General features: G+C 35.4%; 6 protein-coding genes across 11 annotated transcripts; 2 read left to right on the top strand and 4 right to left on the bottom strand.

Moving 5' to 3' along the window:
• The first annotated feature begins 87 nt into the window (after positions 1–87).
• LOC127264198 (mitochondrial fission protein ELM1-like) lies at positions 88–4161 on the top strand. Of its 3 annotated transcripts, XM_051293653.1 has the most exons (12): positions 88–255; positions 381–648; positions 860–1007; positions 1104–1161; positions 1541–1637; positions 2223–2369; positions 2453–2579; positions 2825–2937; positions 3032–3095; positions 3608–3701; positions 3772–3880; positions 4043–4159. In XM_051293653.1, the coding sequence occupies exons 2-12, from the start codon at positions 538–540 to the stop codon at positions 4157–4159; spliced, it is 1185 nt and encodes a 394-aa protein (XP_051149610.1). In that variant the 5' UTR covers positions 88–255; positions 381–537. The 3 variants fall into 3 exon arrangements, 2 of the variants coding, with proteins under 2 accessions (XP_051149610.1, XP_051149609.1); XR_007841639.1 differs by having other exon boundaries at positions 88–648; positions 3608–3669; positions 4043–4161; XM_051293652.1 differs by having other exon boundaries at positions 88–648.
• Positions 4162–5224: 1063 nt separating this feature from the next.
• LOC127264202 (casparian strip membrane protein 1-like) lies at positions 5225–6227 on the top strand. Its single transcript, XM_051293657.1, has 3 exons — positions 5225–5499; positions 5589–5712; positions 5799–6227. The coding sequence occupies exons 1-3, from the start codon at positions 5225–5227 to the stop codon at positions 6012–6014; spliced, it is 615 nt and encodes a 204-aa protein (XP_051149614.1). The 3' UTR covers positions 6015–6227.
• LOC127264208 (probable F-box protein At2g36090) lies at positions 6189–7227 on the bottom strand (the record flags this gene model as incomplete). The annotated part of the gene is made up of 2 exons (XM_051293662.1): positions 6189–6829; positions 6901–7227. Coding segments are annotated over 2 exons (921 nt in total), but the record flags the coding sequence as incomplete, so codon positions are not given.
• Positions 7228–8659: 1432 nt separating this feature from the next.
• Positions 8660–12028, bottom strand: LOC127264196 (protein trichome birefringence-like 9). 2 transcript variants are annotated; one of them, XM_051293647.1, is made up of 4 exons: positions 11493–12028; positions 10187–10576; positions 9953–10111; positions 8660–9415 (listed from the first exon to the last, which is right to left on the bottom strand). In XM_051293647.1, exons 1-4 carry the CDS (start codon positions 11837–11839, stop codon positions 9082–9084), a joined length of 1230 nt encoding a protein of 409 aa, XP_051149604.1. In that variant the 5' UTR covers positions 11840–12028; the 3' UTR covers positions 8660–9081. The 2 variants fall into 2 exon arrangements, with proteins under 2 accessions (XP_051149604.1, XP_051149603.1); XM_051293646.1 differs by having other exon boundaries at positions 9953–10576.
• Positions 12029–14484: 2456 nt separating this feature from the next.
• LOC127264197 (uncharacterized) lies at positions 14485–17886 on the bottom strand. 3 transcript variants are annotated; one of them, XM_051293649.1, is made up of 9 exons: positions 17548–17886; positions 17366–17468; positions 17170–17274; positions 17011–17096; positions 16702–16928; positions 16173–16353; positions 15211–15391; positions 14781–15093; positions 14485–14683 (listed from the first exon to the last, which is right to left on the bottom strand). In XM_051293649.1, the coding sequence occupies exons 1-8, from the start codon at positions 17598–17600 to the stop codon at positions 14788–14790; spliced, it is 1242 nt and encodes a 413-aa protein (XP_051149606.1). In that variant the 5' UTR covers positions 17601–17886; the 3' UTR covers positions 14485–14683; positions 14781–14787. The 3 variants fall into 3 exon arrangements, with proteins under 3 accessions (XP_051149606.1, XP_051149605.1, XP_051149608.1); XM_051293648.1 differs by having other exon boundaries at positions 14785–15093; positions 17548–17885; XM_051293651.1 differs by lacking the exon at positions 14485–14683 and having other exon boundaries at positions 14928–15076; positions 17548–17885.
• Positions 17887–19076: 1190 nt separating this feature from the next.
• Positions 19077–22122, bottom strand: LOC127264194 (magnesium transporter MRS2-3). The gene is made up of 6 exons (XM_051293645.1): positions 21594–22122; positions 21061–21294; positions 20838–20966; positions 20609–20769; positions 19594–19831; positions 19077–19499 (listed from the first exon to the last, which is right to left on the bottom strand). Exons 1-6 carry the CDS (start codon positions 22014–22016, stop codon positions 19212–19214), a joined length of 1473 nt encoding a protein of 490 aa, XP_051149602.1. The 5' UTR covers positions 22017–22122; the 3' UTR covers positions 19077–19211.
• Positions 22123–23682: the final 1560 nt, after the last annotated feature.

Below are 23682 nucleotides of genomic sequence, written 5' to 3' on the forward strand. Positions count from 1 at the left end.
ACCGAAATCGAATTTGTAAAAAATTGGTTAAATTCTCCAGCCTCAACCACAGAGATCCACAGGTCGTATTAATCAAACACTCCGATTACTGAGAAACTGAGATAATCATCCGAAGCATGCTTCCATTGATTAGACATAGCCAGCCGATGAAGAAGATCTCAAAAGGACCTTACTGTATAACAAAATTTGAAAACAAGTTTGTTACCAAAATCTGCTGAATCAGTGAACACTGACTGCGAGAGTAGAGACAATGCGGTACTCATTAATTTTTTAATGGTGTTATATAAATTTTTTAAAAATTACAATATATATGGGCCATCCTACGGCTCATTTTAGGTCTGGGCCGAGATTCATCTTAGACTGTTAGCCCATAAATTTAGGTAAGGGTATATAGTGGGGTTGGTTGGGGGCGAAGAAAGTGAAGTGAAGTGAAGAGAACCAGTTGCAGTTCGATTTGAGAAGGAAATCCTGAATTGAATGATAATGTCATTTCGGTGGGAATAATCGTTTAACCTGCGGATTTAATGCTTGGATCCGATGTTAGCTGTGAGAAGAGCAATTGTGATCGGAAATGGTTGCGCCGGTGCAGAGAATCAGTGTATTGGCTTGGTTCGAGCACTTGGTCTTTCCGATAGCTACTCCTTATACGTAAGGAACTCCTTCTCATTTTGAATCGTACATGATATATATATATGTTCTATTTCGAGTTGATTGATGTGAAACTTGATCGATTTTTCCTTTCTGACATACGCGTGGGAGTGTGTTCTTCATCGTCATAATTTGGTGATTGTATGATCTGCTACTGTTTTGCTTGCAGTTTGCTGCTATATTTCTCTGCTGATTCTGGCTATGCTTGCAGCGTGTTAGACGTCCCAGAGGGGGAATTAATGAGAGTCTTCACTGGTTGCCGGTCGCTTTCCATAAAGGATTAGATCGTGCTGTTAAGTGCACTTCCGGACAACTCTTCCGACGGACAAAACTGGCGCCTCTTCCTGCAGATGGGAAAGGTGGTCTAAACTTATTTTCGACTTTTCAATACTACAATGGCATATTGATTTTGTTTTGGTGGAGCATTTGATGTTCTGGAAATGTTGCTTTCATAGATGTTCTTGAAGCAAATGCAAGCTGTATTGCAAAAATGGCACAGGAGACATTCAAAAGGTGCGTGTTTCCTTCCCACTTGGCTTGAATTTTGTTTTTGGTTTTTGGTGGAGCATTTGATTTGGAGTATTCTTGATCATTTTTAGCTAATGTGTAGTGTCTCTGTTATTATATTATATTAAGATATTGTCCTTGTAGCATTTTAACTTTTTTACTTTAATTAAGCCTCAACTCATACAATCTCTTGTATTTTGTGGCTTGATTCATTGTCATTATGCTCGAAAATGATACCGAGCATAGTCCTTCATCTGCTGCAGTATAGTGATTCACATTTCACAGTAATTGTTATATATATATATATATATATAATTCAACTTATCTAAATTGAGGGAATAAATTTTCTGGCTGTTCCATGCTCTGTTTTTCTTTTTAAACATAGGGATGGCCCCATATTGCTGGTTGCTTCTGGTCGTGATACCATTTCTGTTGCAACTTCTATAAAATCGTTAGTTCCAGAAAATGTTTTCCTTGTTCAGGTATGACATGGTGCCAAAGATTTGTACTTCTTGCATTCTATGCGCTAGGGAACTGCAACAATGTGTACTATTGATTGACCAATTGTAATAGTTGCAAATTTGGTTTTATCTAAAGAATAAGAGCAAATACAAGTTCTTAAAACACAATGTGCAATGATATTTAGCCGAATGCAGTATGAGAAAAAATAGACAGAAAAATAATTGCAACACTAACATTGTTAAAATTTGCTTGTAAACAGTATGGTCAATTCCTATATATCCATAACTTCTATTGTTTCCATCTCTCTTCATTTTGCATCCAACACTGAGATCGTTCTAGTTTCAGTTTTCTCTTTTAGCTAAACCTATTGCACAGCAATCACAATGCTTGTTCGGGTTTGTTAGTTTAAGAAGCGAAAGGTGTGAAAGAGATACTGCAATATGTTATGGTTCTTGTCTACAATAGGGGAGTTCAACATTTTAAAAAGTGAGATTTAAGATATATACTTATGGGTTTGTACATTTGAATAGAACTAGGATAAATACCGTTTAAAAGGCATACACATTCACCCTTCTGGCATCTATAACTTTATATCTTTTTTCCAGATACAACATCCACGGTCTCGTCTACGCAGGTTTGATATGGTGATAACACCTCAGCATGATTATTACCCCTTGACACCAGAGGCACAGGAGCAAATTCCATTTCTTCTAAGATGGGTAGCACCTCGAAACCCTCCTGATAAACACGTGGTATGCTCTTATGTGACTGATAAGTGCATTTATTATCTGTTATCTGCATATTCAATTGTCAGGTTTGACATTTTTCTTCTTAGGTTCTTACCGTGGGTGCGCTTCACATGGCCGATTCTGTTGCTTTGAAAAATGCAGCTTCTGCTTGGCATGATGTGCTGGCCCTGTTGCCTAAACCTTTACTTGTTGTCTCCATAGGAGGACCTACAAGTAGGTTATTCATTTTATTATTACAGCATTTCACTATACTCCCATCTCTGTCTACGTTTTTTACATTGTTTTGTTTCATTCAAAACAGTCTGCACCCAGAAATAATTTCCTTACTGTTTATTCGATTCTTGGATGTTATAATGAGCAAGTATACAATATATGCATGATGAAATTTGTCGGCATGTTAATAATTAAGCCTTAATGCTGCATTGTTGTTAACTTGCTTTAATACCTGCCCTCCGAAGGGCGTTGCAGATATGGTGAAGATCTTGCCATGCAGCTGACAGCCTCATTAAAGGCTGTTCTTCCGACATGTGGGACACTCAGAATATCATTTTCTCGTCGAACCCCCAAGAGTGTGCGCGTGATTTCTTTTCACACACACACACACATAAATGTTTATGTTTTTTCAACCAAGGTAAATCAATGTTCATCCATTCTTCATTGTACAGGTAGCAGACATTATTCTAAAGGAACTCTCTTGTCATCCCAAAGTCTACATTTGGAATGGTGAAGGTACTATTCAATCATTCGTTGAATTTCATGTTTACGGGTGTGTTTGTTTTGGGGTTTGGATTTTGAGTTGGGATTTGAATAGTAAAAATTGTGAATTTGAGTAGTTGTATGATGTGATATAAATAGGTGTTGATGTGATGTTTTGAATGTAAAATTGATTTTTAGTATAATATAAAAAATAAAAAATAGGTGTTTAATTTAATGTTTTTTGGGGGAAAAAAATGAGATGAATAGTGGATTTTACCATTCAAGGAATTTGTTTACTTCCTTATGTTGTTCTTTTGTAAATATGTTTTACTCAATAGCTGTGGAACTATGTTTAAAAAAATGTATGACAAAGCAAGCCGCGATGCATTACTAAATAGGACATGCTAATAAGAATGACGCTTAGACAAATGAATACCGATTATTTTCCTGCCTGGCTTATCCCAACACTACTTATTCCCAAATTTTTTTGGCTTTCTAATTTCCTGATCAATGAGTAACATCGAGTTGAATCTTTATGGGTTCAGATCCAAATCCACACCTGGGACATTTAGCTTGGGCAAATGCTTTTGTTGTCACTGCTGATTCAGTGAGTATGCTGAGTGAGGCTTGCAGCACAGGGTATCTTGCAACATTTTATTCCCACAAAATGAACATATTTCCCTTCTTTGTCTAATTCTCCGAACTTCAGGAAGCCTGTTTACGTAATTGGGGCTGAGCGTTGCACTTCGAAGTTTGCATATTTTCTAAGATCCTTGTACAACAGAGGAGCTATCCGACCATTCACTGGCGAAGAAAAGGCAAGTTATACCCAGTGAAGTAAAAGTAGCAGTTAACATATCAAAACCTTCTTACAGTTCATATTTATTGAACTATCCAAAACCTCATATGTCAATTATAAGAATGTATCTGTATTTTTTGTTGTTGTGTAAGCTATTGTAATTTGTAATTTTCTTGACCAGATTTCGGAAATATGGCACTATTCTCCATTGTGCGACGCCAAGATGGCTGCAGACAAAGTGATCAAAGCACTCGCCCAGCGTGGCTGGAGATTATTTTCCCAACACCATCACAAATAACGGTAAATTTTCGCAACAGATATCCAACTAACCCAATTACCTTTATATCTTATATTCGAAAATAATGACCAAAATCCTTCTTCACCGTACCTTTCTATATATTCCTCTTACAATTATATCCCTTCATTAGACTTTAGAGAGTTCCTATGATTACATTACAGTATTTATTAATATAGATTGAATCTAGTTTGCCGCTTTACTTAGTTTTTACGGGGGTCTTGATATGTAATTTGTAACCTTGCCGCCTTTAATAAATCTATTTTTCGTTTCTACCCGTGGACGTAGTCAACATGTTGTTGATGAACCACGTAAATCTGTGTTTTATTTATGTTTGTTTGTTTTTCGATCATTAAATCCTAATCCGTTACAATAGTATCATTACGGCACGGGATCACCTCGCCCCCCGACTGCTCAGCCCCTCCGGCCCCCTCTAATACACATCATGTATATATACATAGTATGCATATATATATATGTGATACATAAATATAGATATACAGAGTGCATATATATCACTTTGTGTGATGGGGCGGGGAAGAGGGGGCTGAGGATCCCGTCCCGTGTCATTACATACCCTGAAGTGGATTAGGGAAAGATTCTTGCTGTTAGTTGACTAATAATGCTGACTAATTTAATCCCCTTTGTTTCTCCCATGCAATTCTTTTTAAAGTTTAAATAGTTTCAATACTCTTCTGTTTGACTACAAAACATATTTCCATCTTAGGAAAAAAAACCAGCTCCACAAACATGACCATTTCCCTGTATTTTAATCTCATTGTTCATTAATTTCTTCAATATTTTAGTTTGTATTATAATGTCAACCCATCTATCTACCCCAACAAAATGTCCAGTTCTAATTCTGTTCTAACAACCCCTCTTGCTCCATTATCTTTGTCCCAATTTAATATTTGTTCAAACTCTTCTTACAGACTTCATACATCACTATATATATATATACTTACCTTGCTGCCCCTTTTCAAGAACACATTCCCAATCTCAATTCCAGCTCTTTCCCAATCTCAAGCAAATTCTTGTTTCCTCCTCTTGCATTTGAAGTGCAGGAACATGGAGAAAGGCGAAGCGACCACCATTGAAGTTGCGGAGTCGAGGCGAGAGCAGAAGGGGAAAGCGCCCCTTCTCGGCGGAGCGTATTCCCGCGCTGCTGCCGCCGCCACCGGACGCAAACGAGGAGTTGCTGTGTTCGACCTTATCGTCCGTATCTGCGCTGCAGCTGCTGCTTTGGGGGCGACGATCGCCATGGGAACTGCCGACGAAACTCTCCCATTTTTCACGCCGTTCTTCCAGTTTGAAGCGAGCTACGACGACATGTCGGCCTTTTCGTGAGTGCCTCTCCCTCTCCCTCTCCCGCCTGGAAACTTCTGGAACATTCTGCCATGGTTTTGAACTAACTGGTTTTTGTACTGTACAGATTCTTTGTTATAGCCTTCGCTATTGTTACTGGCTACCTTGCGCTCTCTGTACCGTTCTCCATCTTCTGCATTGCGAAACCTGCTGCTGCTGGACCGAGGCTCTTCCTCGTTTTCGGCGACATTGTAATTTACTTCTACATTGCAATTTCGTTTGTTGCGAGACTGGTGGTGTTTTCATTTTTTGCTAATTTTGTTTAAAACTGCTGCAGCTGATACTGACGGGAGCTACCTCCGCCGCAGCGGCGGCGACGGCGATAGTATACCTCGCACACAATGGTAACTCCGCCACGAATTGGCTGGCCATATGCCAACAGTACACCGATTTCTGCCAGACTGTCAGCGGCGCTGTGATCGGATCCTTCATCGCGGTGGCGCTCCTCATTTGCCTCGTCCTCATTTCCGCCTTCGCTTTGAAGAAACATTAGCAGTTTTTTTTTTTTTTATTATATATATATTGGTTCGTGTTTGGGTGATTCTGGTCTTCATTTGTTTTACAGTTCAAGTTGTCGATTCTGCTTCTGTGTTTTTCATCATCATTCTTATGTCCGTAGAAAACTTCTGTTAAGATCGTCGGATTTGGTTCAGATCTGTACCGAAACTTTGCAATTCAATGGCGAATACAATTTGTTTCTCCTCTCTTTTTGATTCACATACAAATCAACACGAGAAAAGCAGCGAATATCAACACTCCAAACACTGCGCAGATCGTGTCTAGAGCTCCTTCTCTTCTCTGCATCTTCTCTCTTCTCCCTCTCCTCATTTCCTCGAATTCTCTGTACCTCCGCCGCGCTTCCTCCGCCGGAGTTTTCACTTTCCCCTTCTCCGCCGTCAGCGCTTGCTCGAGGACGGCCAGACTCTCATTTCCGGTCAGGTGTTTTCCGTCGATGTCCTCTATTTCCAATCTCACTTCCTTCACCTGCATTTGGTCGCCGGAGGAGCTGGCGCACGTGACCACTATCCCGCACTGCACGTGACCTTGCCCGGCGGTGACGATGGAGGCGAATCGCGCCTGGATTTCTCCGGTGAACCAGTGGTACTGCACCGTTACAGGATGGATGGACGACAGATTTGCTGCTCGGTATCGGAGTGTGTCGATTAATATCCAGGTTAGTGTTAATCCTTCTAGAGCTTTAATTTGTCTCTCAGGATGCTTGATTGGGACGGCGACGGTGTCCTTGTGCTCCAGAAGGTCGATTCGGAAGGGCGAGGAGCGGAACCAGTCGGTATCAGTTTTGGTTACCTGCAATGTGGTGAATATTAGTTTCCCCTGGTGGTGGATATCGACGGCTGAGAGAAATTCCGGCGACAGACCGGCCGAGGATGAGTCGCCGGAGCAAAGCTCCGGTAAGAGAGGATACGCTTGTGAGAAGAACCCCCGGGGACCGCCGTTCGGGAACTTTGCGATGACTTTGCTGAGGTGTGGAGAGGCAGTCGACGGCCAAGTTGAGTTGCAGAGGCTGGACCAGAGGTGCTGCAGGGAGGCACTGCGGCGGAGAGCGGTGGAGCAGCAGGCGGCGGCGGCGAGCGCCGGCCCGTCCAAATGAGTAAAGATGTGAGACTCAAGGATGTCCGGATGCAAGGCGGCGAATCCCGCCGCCGGTGAAGAATCCATTTCCGGTGGACACATTTTCTCTGAGGTTAGACACTCTTAATACTTTTACCTTCAGCTTTCCGATTGATATATATATATATATCTATATATGTGCCGAAAGTTGTGAATTATTATAGGAGTCAACATCCAGATTAATTTTCGATATGCATAATCTGGAAATGAATTAAAACACTTCGTGTCTGATACGTTTGAATTGATTTTTGTTTAGGCTCAGATTAATTTAATAAATGCGATGTAAGCGTGCTGGACTTGTGATTGATTTCAATGTAATGACAAAATCAATTGTTTAGGTTTAGGTTTAGGAGAAGGGTCGCTGTTCTTGGTCCAATCTTGAAATTAGAAAATGCAAAGAGTCATTGTCAGCGTTGATCATCAGATAAGCTTAGGAAACAAAGAGGGGTAGACTGTATACCCAAATCATTAGCCCTTAGTTAGAGAATCTTTTAAACTTTGAAAGCATGGGAAAGTTATTTAAGTTGAAGTAGTATGGAAGAAGTAAAAGCATTTACATAAAATCATAATCACAATTTAGCTTGATAAGGATTGATGAAGACCCTACTGGATCATTTTTATTATAATATCTTCTTTTAGGTATTCAGTCTAATCAAATTGGTGGTGATGAATTTGATTCGTAGTTACAATCCATTGAACTTTTGGCACTTGATGTTACTCTGCCGGCACCATAATGGAAGTTTTGAGAGTAGGCTTGTTAATGAAGCTTTGAGGCTTTATTGATCCTAACTAGAATAGATTTTGATTATTATAGAACATAGAAGTATGTTACAAAGATGATAAAAACTTATCCACTTTTCGTGCCAATCAAACTATATTTACTTAAATAGTTTTCAAGTATCTTGTAGTTTGAACTCGACTTGCTGCGTATAATTGATTCAGTTCTAAATGAGGATTTGCAGGACAAGTGGAAGTACTACTGAATATTTGATGATAGGGTGAACCGTTTTTTTTAGTCCCGAACTTTATTTTTTAAATGAACTTTATCAAAAGATATTTCAGCAAGTAAATTTTTTTTTCGTTAAAGTGATCTTCCGATACTGGATTCGCCATGCTGATCCGCTGTTGCTGACGTGACGCTAACACAATTGACATATCAGTACTACTTAGATGCCACATCAGCTATACATGAAAGTTTTTTATTTTATAAAATATCTTGGTATATTGTCTCGTATATCTTTGACCGGGACTTTAAATAAACATTGTCTGAAAATAAACTCTTCATATAAAATCTTTCACTAAAATGGTCCTTCGACATATCACTGACGTGGCGATACATGTCAGCAGCATCAGCAACCGCGGACCAACGTAGCAAATCCGACACCGAAGGACTATTCTAGTGAAATTTTTCTAATTACGAGACTATTTTCAGATATGTTCATTTAAAGTCCTAGATACCGGACTTAAAAAAAAAAATTTATCCTTAATTCTATATCAAGTGCAGATTATACATGTTATCATAGATACGAAGTAGTCGAACACATAAATTTTGAAATGAAAAATATTTCTGAATTTCAGATATTTGTAAGAAGAGCAAAATCAGTTTGCTCAATTCAAAAGAACACTCAAGGCTAAAATCCACCATACACTCACATTTGGTTTTGCATAAACATTGAGCAGGCTCTGTTTTCTTTACCAAAAAATTCAATTTTACTCGAGATGCTTAATATCTACATCTTGCAAGTTACTGTTGTCGATTGTTCTTCTTTATCGTCTTAGTTCTTAAAACGGGGCATGCATAACAGTCGACCCCAGGTATTGAATCTCATGAAGCACTAGAAATGCAGCAAAGGGAAGCCAGCAAAGCCTCATACAGAAGCAAGTTGAAAACTCCCAACCCTCCAGTGCTATGCAGATAAGTGACATCTTTACCATGTCCTCATTCTATATCCCATTTTCAGCAACTCAGCGTATAGAAATTCATTCCAGGTGTCTGGCACTCCCGGAAGACACCAATGGCTGCAGTCCTGTGGGGCATGGGCTGGAGTACCCGGTTCACGGTGCATTGAAGGATGCCCGTCTCTTCTAAACTCAGTCAGGTACGTAATGTTTAGAAATTTCACTGTGCTGAATGCACTCTTCATTTCGGTTACTGCATCGTACATGAACATATTATTCGGTGGCTCTTGCTCCAGCTTTGAGTTGTCCATTTCTGGTGCTTTACTTTCATTGCAATACCCACCTTTGTCCCATGTTCCATTCCTGTAGTTCAAGATAGCCATGTTTAATCCCTCCATTTAGTTATAGATAAGTACTTTGAACAATACGTACAACAAAAAAGTTGAAATTTAGTTACAAAAAAAATTTGCAGCAAAAGGTAATAATTCATAGCAAAAATATTTTTGGGACGAAACTCATTTTGTCACCTATACCGCGTCAGTATAGGTATTTGGCGACAAATATAACTTTCGTAACAAAAAAATAAGTTTTTTTGCAGTGAAAGATGAGAAAAAAGATATAGCTACGAAAATATATATGATTTCGTAGCTAAAGTTCTTTTTTGCTATAAAATTATAATTCGTAACAAACGAGTTTTTTTAGCCAAATGATTTTAATTATGATTTTGTAGCAAAAAAAAATTGGCGAAAAATTAATTTTGTAGTACATAATTTATTTTTAGTGATAAAATTAACTTTGGTTGCTAAATAACATATTTTAACTACGAAAATATTTCGTAGTTAACAATGTTGTAGCTAATTAGATACTATAAAACAACAGGATCTATATGTAATGACTTGCCTGAAATGCACTGGTGAGTAGCTACGAAGGAATACATAAGCTTTTCCAGGCTGTAAATTTTGTGCTACCCAAGCTTTCAATGTCTTTAGAGATTTTTTAAAAGCGTCCCGAACATCCATAGTCATGTTTACATGCTCCCTTTCCTGAAAAAAGTGTCCCCTGATAGACAAAAGCATTATGGTTACTACAGATATATACATATATATATATACGATAACTTTGTAAGATACATACGATTTGATAGTCTTGTCTTGATTCCACCAATGTCCAGCGCTAAAGACAAGAACATCGGCTCCAACCCATTTGGTCGAAAACCAATGGAGCTTATCGACTCTAATGACCCCCTTGACCTCCTTGGGGGCATTGGGAGGGGGCCGGTCGACAGCCACCAGGTACGGCACCCTGTAATACTGTACTGATACATTGTAGTGTCGAAACTTGATGGAGAGGAAACCCTTGTGCTTTGTTATAGGGTTACCATTCTCTTCATAGATAGTCGATTGATTAACAACCCCTTGCGCCAGCATGCAGATAAGGGACTCCCACTGGTTTCTGGCTATGGAGTCCCCTGCAAAAACTATTCTCCTGTCTCGACTACGCCGGAGAAAGTCTTTTGCATCAAATCTGTAGGAATTTATGAGGACATACATTTATAACAACGTAAGATGTTTTTGATTCATCATGGTAAAATCTTGGATATGCTAGAATTTTAGGGATTGAACATTAGTTGAGCTAGTATAGGAATCGGATGCCACTATAAATTGTTAATCACGTACAAGAATTACATTTGTTTCTAACCAATTACAACTGTGTCTGTCTCTCTCGAAGCAATTGGATTTAGACAAAGGCTAGACTGACGACTAATTAACACTAACACAACCCACTATAGTGACATGTTCATAAAGATTCGTGTACTGATTTCTTCAATTTTGTTGTGCAAGATGATCTTCGATAAACGATTTTAGCAAACCTCAGGCTTCTATGTTTTCGAATATGTGATGGCTAACTCTTAATTTTCTTCTCAGTGTATTGATCTGCTGCTTTGGTAGCTAAGCCCTTAAATAGATAAAAAACCAGTAACTCAAAGGTTTGATTATTGGGATATAATTTTGCAAAATAATAGATTTGTTTTTGCTCGAATAATCAACTAGAACTGCCTGATGCTTTGTTAGTTGTTATAACAATATATCGAAAACTTTTGATTGTTTGGCTTCACTCACACGTAGATCTGAGTATTTTTGTTTTTACAAGTTTAGCATCAATTTAATTACATTGTTTTTTATGTTTTGCAGTGTTCTCTAAATCTGTCAAATTGAATGCTTTCATGATTCCATGTAATATCATTATTAACCTTCAATTTTTTTAATTCTATGTTTTGAACACATACATTTATATTGTCATTTTTCCTTGAATTAAGTTTTAATATAATAATTAATATTCGAATATAAAAGCAAAAGGTAAATAAGGTTGCACCCTGTATCACCTCATTGATCACAAGATTATATATATATATATATATATAGATTGATTTTGATGATACCTGGGAAGATTACAGGAGTGTGGCTGCCATCTCCATTTGTGGAAATCGAAATCAGTTCGTCCATTGTGTCGGCACCGGAATCCGGGATCCAAGAAAGGGCAGGTCTCTGTGTATCTAAGTCCAGGTAATCTCTCATCCCAAACCCAATTACCATAGCTATAATCGCATTTGTTTTTGGATAGGAAAGTATTGAAAGTGAGAACAGAGGGTGGGTAGAGGTGGAATGGGGTCTGATTGATGGTGTAGCAAACAATGGTGATGGTGAGTGTGAGGGCGACGATGCAGAGGAATTGGTTGATTGGTGGGGGTGGTGGATGGTGGGATAGGAATTGGAGGTTTTGTTGCATGGAGGCAATTTTTGTGGGGGTGGGGTTGGGGTTGGGGATGTAGGATCAAAGTATGATGAGAAAAGGGTGGTGTTTGTTGGGTAAGAGTAATAGTATACGAGGTTTAATTTAGATGATAGATATGATTGATTGTGTAGTCATTAATTAATTAATTAATATTGATATTGATATTGATATATATGACTGTGATTCTGTCCTGAAAATAATTTTTAGGAAGACTGATTTTCAGGCATATTGATATTAATGTTTTTATTATTTTTCTTTAATAGGAAAATAAAATTTGATGTTAATTTTTCCAAAATAAAAAAATTATATGTTTATTTGCATTTAAATTATAAAATAGTTCTATAAGATACTCTCTCTGTCACATTTATTATTGTATTTAACATTAAAAAAAAATTCTTTATATTTATATAATTTTTTTTTAGAAATGTCTTTTTATTAATATTATAAGACACTAATTGTAATTGTAGTATTTTTTAATTTTTTTTTTAATTTGTATTGTATTTTGATATAATAATTAATAGTCAAAAATCAATACGCAGACAATTGGAGACGAGAGGAAAGTAAATAGAAGTGTAGATTTTATAAGTCAGAGGAGAAGATATTAAATAGTATATATTTTCTCGTTCCAAAATATAAAGGACATTTGAGATGGGTATGAGAATTAAAAAATATTAGTATTATATTGATATAGGTGTAAAAGTGTTTCTAAAATATTAAAATGTCTCTCTTGTGTAATTATTGTAAAAATGGTAGATAATTTTGTAAAAAGATGAAAAATTAGACTATTGTTTTAAAATAATAAAAATAACAAAATAAAATTATTGTTTGGGACATAAAGAAAGAGTATATAATTTTATGATTGCCAATGATTTAAATAGTAATGTGTGGATAATATTTTAGATTAAATTAGGTAATTATGATAAAATAGGTAGCTAGTTGATAATTGTGACCATAATTGCAGTTGAATAATATAATTATAATTAATTTCACGAGTTGTTAGTGATTAATATTGTGTATGGTAATAATTAATTTAATTAGCCTTAAATTTTATCTAATGGTTTCGATAGGTGGTTTGGTTACTATTATTATTATTATTATTTTAACTTTTCACTCCATTTCTAATAAAAAGATATTATTATTTTTTAATAAAATATCATGTAAATTAAAATTTAAATAAAAAATTTCAAAACTCTAATAAACTACCATCACATATTTTACTCTTTATACTATTGAATCCAAGATTATTATTATTATTATTATTATTATTATTTTTCTGTTGTTTTGAACAAATTTAAGTGGAATGAAAAAATAATATAATTAACATTTTAAGTGGAATAAAAAAAATAATGTGTATATATAATTATTATCAAACAATAATACTAAATTATGACGCCAATGAATATTTTATATAGAGATTGTATTTAAAGTAATTATTATGATTTAATAAATTAATTATAGTAGTTATAATATTATTTTTTTTATAAAAAAATAGTTGGTATTTTAAAAATAATAATTATTCTCTCCATCACCCAAATCTTTTTTTTTTTTTTTTGTCATCATAAGAAAATATTTTTGTTTTTTTTTTTTGTATTTTTTTACTATAAAAGACAAAAAATATAACAATTATTATTTATTTTTATTAAAATTTATGATCGAACATTTGAGCAAATATTTGGATATTGAAAAAAATAATATATATAATTAAAAAAATTAAAATAAATATTTAAATTTAACTCTAAATCTTGATAAAATATACTATATAATGAATATCGTTTTATAAAAGAATATAATTTTATATAATTCAAATAAATAAAACTATATATTTATTTATCTATAATTAATGCAAAATAATTTTAAAAAGATAAAAATAAAAAAAAAATGAATGAATTTTATGTAATAAATTTAGAATTTAGTTAAATTAATTTATATTTATTAAATATATTTAAAATTATTATATTTATTAAAAATAAAAATAAGTCATCAAACAAAAAAAAAAAAAAAAAAAAAAAATAGAGGACGGAAGGTGTATAAACTTAACAGACATCACGCTATAAAAATAGACTATATTATAAAAAATCAACCAGAATAGAAAGTCAAATAACAAATAAATACAAAATAAATAGTCAAACCTCAATGAAAAAATACAAAGTTAACCATGATAGACTATATTTATTGTTGCTTGTATATTACCTCCTCCGTCGTTCAAACCTCAACTTTTTTTTTTATTATCATCGAAAATTATTCTCGGTTATTTTTAAGTAAAAAACTTATTATATTTTTGTATATTTTTTTACTATAAAAAAAGTAATTATTATTACTCACTTTTATTAATTTTCGTGTCCGATCAAATGAGCACAATTTTACACGACAGAGGGAGTCATTATGAATGTTGATTTAAAAAATCTGATTTTTCTATTTCGACAACGTAATTATTACCGAAAGTCAGAAATCATATAAATTAGGTTTATATAATATAGTACATACATACAAATAACTTTAGCAAAAAGTACATCAATCTTTGATTAACATTATATATAAATATACAAATCACAGGAAATAGTAAATACTACTACTTCTTTCGTCAACTATATTTATATTTATTTTCTCTGTAATTTATAAATTTGACGGGGAAGAGTATATAGTTTTAAAAAATTAAATGAGAGTTCAAAATTAACAAAGAGCAAGCCAACAAACAAAACACAATATTTACTCTTTTAACATTTCACAAAATATAATAGCTAAGTGTTACTTGCCTCGTCGGACCAAGTTTGCAATGTATTAAATTCGACCGGAAATTTACCCAGTTCGCACTTTCGGACGGACAGCAACTGCAAATTCCTACGTCATCAAAACAAATATATATATATATATATATATGAGTTAAATTACCACGCCTATTTGAATGCAAATCCAAAGCCAAAATAGAGTAACATACTCACTGATCAATTACTGGCATTAGCTATCCCAACCATATTAAGCATATGCCGATCTTCCTTGAACCTCTCCAGAACTGTACCCTTCACACCCTCCCCCCTTCCCCCCTCATCCCCCGTCGGCATCACGCCCCAACATTCAATCACCTCGGGCAATATCCGGTTCTCGCTCGACAGGCACGGGCTGCCAAAAGTCGTGCACGAGAATGTATGCCCCCGGTCGAAATTTGCCGAAAGGAACACACCAAAATGATGCGCCCGCCCTCCAAACCCGATCCCGTTGGGAATGCTATCCGAACTGAAATTTACAGCACACTACGAAAGAGTTATTTTATTTTATTTTTTTTTTTTTTTTCGTGTTCATCAATTCTAGGCATTTCTGATTTGCGGAAAACAAAATTATATAGGTGTTAATCTTTTTCGAGTACTCACCCACTGTAGATTGTGGTTTGCTCCGGTGGGGCGGAATAGCGATGCTTTTGGGTAGAGTTGGAAGACGAAGGACCTCATGTCGCCATAGAAATCTGCGTGCCGTTCCCATGGCTGAGAGGCGTAGCCTCCGTAGATGTAACCTTCTTTGTCTTTGATGATCAGAATTGTCGACCCGCCGTTTCTGCAGTTTAATTCAAGTGTTTCGTACAAATTTTCAGCTTTTGAAACTATAAAATTTCATAAAATATATAATTTACCCCAGTACTAACAGCACAATAACGTATAATTTATGTTCAGATAATACAAACTTACAAATGTAGCACGTAATATAGTCCTACATATTGCATATTACCAATCATTGATTTTCAGCTCAAGAAATATATTTGTACAACACATTTACAAATATAAATTGACAGCCCATATTTCCAAAGCTATGTTATTTGAAAATATGTGTTGTCGGCATATCTTTTATTCTAACATAAATAAATAAAACATTTTGTATGGTTTTATTGCATAACTCACATTCGTGTTAGCAAAACGTACTTACATAACCCCCTAATTTGACATGATTTTACACATATAAGAATCTTCTACGCTATTCAAATAATGTAAAGATGAGTTATGAATAATTCAATTAAATTTACGAAACATTTAAATTAAACTGCTATTCAAATAAGGTAAAGATGAATTGTGAATAATTCAATTTAATTTACAAAACATTTAAATTAAACTGCTATTCAAATAAGGTAAAGATGAATTGTGAATAATTCAATTTAATTTACAAAACATTTAAATTAAACTGCTATTCAAATAATGTAAGGATGAAATATGTGAATAATTCAATTAAAGTTACGAAACATTTTAAATCAAACTATAAGTGATTCAGATGTAACGTTCTGTCTATTTATATCTATTGCCTATGAATGTGAGAATGTTTTCGAGTTAGTCGATTGATTACTTACTGAATATTGCCCAAGAAAGTGTTGAAACTTAGGCCATGGATGCCACTGTGATATAGAAGTTTCCATTCAGACAGCTCGCTCGGAGAAAGCGCTCCCCCGATGTGCCAAGCGAATTCCTTTCGCAACAAAATGTGGCCCGGATCGATGTTGTCCGGGAGTTTCAGCTGAGGCATTTGAGAACCTAATACATCAACAATTCAAATCTTGTATTGAGCAAGCATAAACTTTTGACCATTCCCAAAATTCTTCAAAATTCCAAAACATATCTACGGCCCAAGTAATCAGTTTATACAATTCCCCCGAACGAGTTCTGTTCTACGAATCGAAAACTTGACAAAAATAGCGAACATTGACAACCTTGGAATCGAACAACATTCTTAAGCCTCAGGTCACACAGAGATTATCAAACCTATATATGTAGCTAAAATATCAGTCCAGTAGTTCATTGATCATCACCACAGACACGAACTTATATATACATACATACATATATATATATAGAGAGAGAGAGAGAGAGTTAAACAGAGACCTGGATCAGAGGGCTCCAACAGGCTACCAAGATATTTCCTGGCTGCTGGAAGAAGGGCGCACCATTTCTGGAAATCATCAAAAGTGAAGCTGCTATCATTACCAGAATCTGCAGCAGCATTGATGAAAACCTCAACGATTTCTCGATCCGATCCTGACTTAGGATCAGAGTTTTGACGATGAAATAGGTTATCAAGCATGGAAGCTACCACAGTTTCGAGGTCAGACCTGCGCAGAAGAAGAATTGAATGTTTCACAAAAGAAATCACTCTGGAAGTCAATCTACAACACATCGAATTCCTGATTTCACCTCTTCACAATGCCGTCGCCCGACACATCTAACAATTCGTATATGAATTCTTCGATTTCCTGTTTAGTTCCTTTCTCGTAGGTTCCCTGAGATTCAAATGGAAAATCGGAATCGCGAAACTGTAATTCGTGATCGGGAGGAAAACCGCCTGAAACTCACCTTCGCAATAACCAGATCTTCGTAGGTAAGCCTTTCATCCTTGCGCTTCTGCGTTACCAAATCGAAAACCCTATCTCCCAACGGACCGCTAATTCCGATGTATCTCTACGTACACAAAGCTCGAATTGATGAGATAGAACACAAATTGCACGTACGTAATGACCGAGAAAGAGCTTTTTCTCTGAAGAGAGGATACCTTGAAAACAGCAGGCGATACGTATTTCCCGTTGCTGTTCGACTGTGCGGCGAGCGATTTGTGCAGCGATTTCAAATCTTCCAATTCGGTGTGCGCAAATGCTCTGCACTCGAAACAAACAATCGATTAGCAGCATCTATAAAACCGCCATTGTTTTGAAGCGTCAGGAGATTGAGGAAAACCTAGAAGCAGAAACAAAGCGTGGATCGTTGGAAGATGATTCGGAATTGCCCATTCGATCAACGATTCCTTCCTCTCTGCGCCGATTCCAACAAAGATGGAAGTGATGCGATGATTACACCCTTGCCTTATTTCTCTGCAGAGTAAAACGACCTTTTGGGGGTGCGAAGGGACATCAACGTGGCTGAACTTAGCAATTTTTGAATGGAATTCTTCCAAAATTTCCTCACATCACATAGCAATGATTTGAGAACAGATTCTGGGGTTGGATTGATCCACGTTCTTCATCGGAATTGTCGTTTCCGTGCACAGCGTCGAGAACGAAATTTTATATTTTCCATCACTAATCGAACTTTCCTTAATTTTAACTTGCAAATTTATCCCTTTTTAAACACCATCAAATTTGGATTTTGGTATTTTTACTATTTAAACTCTCTGTTCTCGAAAAATATCGCTATTATACATTATTTTAATATAAAATTTAAAATAAAATTTTTTCCAATTCTTTAAAAGAAACACACTCTTCAATTTTTCAAAATTGCATCAAATATATTTTCTTACAAAATATTAATTCAATTATTAACTTTTCACTATTTGTAAAATTTTGAAACTTCAAAATCAATTTGTTTATAGGGTTGGGTTCGAGTGGCACTAAAGTTGTGAAATAGGTGAGTCGATCATTTATATCATCTAATATGGTATTCGAGTTTTAAGTCTCGAGTTCGAGTCCCACCATCATTCATTTGTTGTTGTCGTGAATCATGTTGTGACAAGACAAGACAAAATTTAAAAACGTCGAAGTTTGAACACATGATTTCATAATTACAAGTACATTTATACACAACCAGATCATAAGGACAACAAAATTAACAAATCAACATTCAATTATTACTCTTCATTTGATATTTATTTACAACAAATATCACTGACTCTATTACATTATCTCTCTTCGTTCACTCAACTACCTATCGTTTTTTCAATAAAATATTTATTTTTCTTAAATTTTATGTCAAATCCAAATAGACAATTTTAGTGGACGATGGTATATATTTTTTCAATAAAATATACTCCCTCCGTTCCAATAAAATAGTCCTGTTTACCAGTTTTATCTGTAAAAAACAATAGTCTCATTTTTATAAATAACCATATCACCGTAAAATTATCCCTACTTTTTCATTATTATTATATAATTGCCGCTACTTTTTACACTAATATATTCACAATGACAAAAAAATCATTTACTTACTTTTTACCAACTACCAATATAATATCGATATTGCCCAACACAATTAGACTATAGGAAGGAGGGAGTATTTTAGGAAGGAGGGAGTATTTTTTTAATTTGCGTATCCAAAGTGTGCTCATTTTCTTAAACGGAACGAGTACATCAAATAGTGCATAAAAAAAATTAATGTTAAAAATAAAGGAAAAGAAAAAACCTCAATGCCGATTGATTTATCGGACGCATTCAGATGCACAGCTGATACAAAATGCAGCTGCTGATGAATCAATCTACCACACGGCATTGAGCTTTTTTTTTTTTTTTTTTTTTAATCATTTCTCTTGTTTTTTAATAAGAGGATATCTCACTACTTGATCTACGAGAGGGCTTAATACAATAGTAGTTAAGTTAGCGAGTCCTCGTTCAACAACTACGGCAGTTAAATTATTCGAGCAAACGTTTATGTTTGCAATACGCAATGGCGGCAATGTAAAGGAAAACGCACCCGGCCGAGCTCCCCCCAACGGTCCACAAGAACCTCGTCATCCCATGTACTTCGTCTTTAAAAAGCTCAATTTTAATGTTCATGCCGAAGATTCCGGCCACCACCACGAACGCGCTCACGATAAGCGTCGCCGTCGTCAGCATCACGCCCATTTGCAGCAGGTGGTTCTGTTTGTCGTCCAGCATTATGTTGATGTAGTCTTCGGTATCGTCGACGTACTCCCGAAGCTTCATTACAAAAAAACACGTCGAATCATGTAATAATCGAAAAGAATAAACGAACAGAATTTAAGATCGAAAAATGTTAAGGTGAGATCTGTACGGTGGATAGCTTGTTCAGCGTCCCGTCGATCTGCACGAAATATGCTTCTAGAAGCATCTCGAGCTCCTCCACGTCGAGGTGTTTGCTGACGGCACTATGCGTACTCGTGCGCGTCCCGTGGCTGCCTCTGCTGAGCGCATTTGAGATCCCGAACAATTGCTCCCGGCGGGCTTGCACGTCGCCGTCGGAAGTGACGGAACCCTCGTTTCCGCCGCCTTCTAATATCTCGACCGGCGCCCTTCATGCGTCGTGAAAACGAAACCGTCACTCTACGTTTATATACAACAAACAAATCTGACTGTAAAATTATACTCTCTCCGTCCCCGCAGAAGATGAGCGAGCTATTTTGTTAGTAACATAGTATTTTAGTTAGTGTATATTAATAAGTTATTATTAATAATAAGTTATAATATTAATTTATTATTTTTTATATGATTAATATTGTTGGTATTTTAAATATTTATAGAATATATCTAAATAAAATATATTTAATATGAATATCATTGTAGATAATAAAATTTTATAATACAAATAAATAAAATATTTATTTATAAATAACTTAAAACTAATTTTAAAAAAAATGAGAAGTTTTAAATACTCCCTCCTTCCAGAAGTAAGTATCCATTTTTTTTTCATTAGTATTATATTGAAATATAGTAAGAATAAAGTAGAAATGATTAAAATAACCTAGTATGTGTGACACAAACGTAACGATATTTGTGTAATATATTGTAAGTTGTAAGGATATTTATAATGTTAAATATATAATACAGTTATTAAAAAAAATGGATAGTTTGTTATCGAATGAAAAAATAGATATTTGTTATGGGAATGAGGGAGTATAAATAAAAGTATTTGTTTATTTAAGAGATAGGCAAAAATAAAAGAATTTTAAGTGGAATTATACTTAAGAAGTTAGAAAAATAAGGGGTAATATCCTATGGGCCAAAAAAAAAAAAAAATCATCTGTGACCGAACAGACAACAGAGACAGAGGAAGTAGTTTTCTAACATACCTGTCGTCGTTGTTGGTGCTGACATCGTCGTCATCCGGCTCGTCTTGCTCGTTCATAGAAGAAACAGAGGAGCCCTCGAGCTGTTCCTGCAGTTTGTCCGTTAAATACATTTCCGCCATGTCGTCATCGTCGTCGAGCAGATGCTCTAGCTCATCGCGCACCTTATGAACAATCGGGTCAGAATACCTATATTAAAACAATTCACAATTTTGGAAAATTAAAAACCAACCTTTTGGACGCGACCGGTAATCGCAACCAGACGACTCTTGATCTGTCTTACACGTTCGAGATTGAGAGAACTGATTTTCGTCGTCAGTTTGTCGAGTGCCGGGTGAGCTTCTTGCTCTAGCGTCCTTGCCTTGCGCAAGATCAAAGAACAATCAAGAAAATCAATAAGTATACGAGCAAAAATCGAAACCAATTTCATTACAACAATAACAAGAACATCGTACTTCGCTGTCCAAGCAAGTGCAAGCTGCTTCGAGGCACGCCTCCAATGCGACAAACTCGAAGGGGAGCACTTTCGGACCGTCCCGATTCTCGCCATGCTGTTCTTTTCCTTCAACCTTTGCCGTCTCTTCTTTGGCCGGGAAGTTTTTCGAATAGTTTGGGCTAATTGGCGTCGAAAGTGACCCATCCAAATCATACAAATTCGTCCAATTCGAATTTTCGCCGTCTCCGGCTTCCTTAACAATCATCATTTACAGAAAAACTAAGCTCAATTTATGCTCAACAGGTATGCAATTTTCCAATACCAATTACTAACTGTCTCATTTCTCAATCAAACTAAACCCTAATTCAATTCATGCCTCAATTGAACTAAACCCTAATTCAATCAATTTCTCCCCCAAATTTTACCTTCAGATCGATTCCAACAAATACAGAGGATCAAATTGAATAAAAATTCGCCATAGATGCAAGCAAACAAGCACGAAAATCGGCAGAACAAATCAAAAGGGGGAAAACAAAGAAGGTTGAGCAAGACCTGCGACTTGACGGCTTGATGATGGCGGAGAATCCTCCTCTGAAGCTCGTCGACGAAAGGAATAACCGACGGATCTCTAGAATTTAGCAGCAGAACTTCCTGCGCGGTGATGATCGCCTTTATGTGCTCCAGATTGATAACAATCGCGCGCTCACGCCCGAGCACGGTCGACGGATACGACAGCAGCGGGTCGAGAATCCGGAGATCCCGCGCCGGTAGCCCCGTCCGCCGCATAATCGCGTGCTTACCGGCCTCCACTACCTGCGTCTGCCCCGACGAGTCCAGCAGCAGCCACGGCCGAACTCCCGCAGCTTTCTTCCGAAGTCCGCCTCCGATGCCGACCGCGACGGCAGCCGGCCGAATTAGAGGCTCTCCAGCCGTCTCATCCTCCGCCTGTGGCGGCCGAGGCGCCGCACCTCTCATCGGTACGGGATGATTTTGTGAGATTGGGGAATTAGGGCTGTTTATCTCCGATCACGAACTAGACGAGTTCATTTGAGTTTTTACAGTAACCCGATCTTTGGGTATAGAAACGACAGTGGAAATGTGTTAAGAAGTTGATTGTCAGATTTTTATTAATTTTTGACAAAATTAGTAATGAGAAGTAATAAAAAAAGAAAAAAAAAATACTCATTTTGTCCCAATTTTATCTATCAATTTGTTTCGGAGGGAATTTGAAAAATATTAATATTATATTAGAATATAATAAATTATATCAAGTAATTATATTTGTATAATATATTGTAAATTAAAAGAGTATTTCTAATGTTAAAAATTAATACTTTCGGACAAAAATAAAAAATAAATAGACGGTTAAGGAATAAAGTCAATAATAATAAATTTAACCTATAAAAAATTTAGGAGTATTTTTTATAGGCAAAATAACAAAAAAAAACCACGTGGTTTTACGAATTCGCTGGAAACACCTGCGGTTTTAAATTTTCAAAAAACCTACTTTTGTTTTCCAAAATGTTAAATTTGACTAACTAACATTAAATTTTATCAAATTTGACATTTATACCCTTATTTATATATATTTTTAATTTATTTATCTTCTGTTCTTTCTTCTTCTCTTCTCCCCAATTTTTTTCTTCCATCTTCTTTTCTTTCTCAAATTCTTTTTCACACAATTTTTTTCCTCAATTTTTCTCATTTTTTTTTCCAAATTTTTTTAGGCCGTAGCAGTTCCATCTGCTTCTTTATTTTCTTTTTCTTCCTCCAATTTTTTTTTTCTTCTTCTTTCTGAAGATGACCGGTAGAAGGAAAGAAGAGAAAAAAAAGAAAAAAAAAAGAAGAAAAGGAAAATAAGAAGAGGAGAAAGAACAGGCTGGACATAGATTTTTTTTTTCTTCAATTTTATTTTTTTTTCTATTTAATTTTCTTCAATTTTCTTTTTTCTTTATTTTTCTCCCCAATTCTTTCGTACACGATTACAACCAGCAGCAAGTTCTTTCTTTCTTCTTAGATTGATTCCAAATGTTGATGTCAAATTGAATTCTTAGATTTCTTGTTTGGTAAAAATAGAAGAAGAAATTGACGGTGAATAATAACTTACGCATTTTCATCTCCATCTCCATGTCCGGTCGATTACTTATGATAAATTTGGGATTTGTTTAAAATTTATATTGTGTTTAGCGAATTTAAAATTAAAAAAAAAATGAATTGAGATAAGATTCTAGAAGTATGCTGAAGAATAAGAAAGCATAGAAAAATAAGAAAGATGAAGAATAAGGAAGAAGAAGAACGAAGAAGAATAAGAACAAGGAAGAATAAGTCATTAGGATATTTTAATAATTTTATACATAAATATATCACTCTATAGACCAAAAATAACATTTCAGCTCATGATAGACAACCTCCGTTAAACCACATGTAGGTTTTTGGAGTTTTAGAACCACGGGATTTTTCAGCAACTTCGAAAAACCACAGAGATTTTTGTTATTTGCCTTTTTTTATATTACATAAAAAAAAAATCAAATTAAAATATTAAATAATTTATTATATTTTTTTTTACCATTTTTTTATTTTATTTCAAATTGTATTTTTTATTTTACAAAAATTAATTATATATTAATATTAAAATATCTTT

The sequence above is a fragment of the Andrographis paniculata genome, unplaced genomic scaffold (genome assembly GCF_009805555.1).
Source record: "Andrographis paniculata isolate CXL003 unplaced genomic scaffold, ASM980555v1 Contig69END, whole genome shotgun sequence".
NCBI lineage: Eukaryota > Viridiplantae > Streptophyta > Magnoliopsida > Lamiales > Acanthaceae > Andrographis > Andrographis paniculata.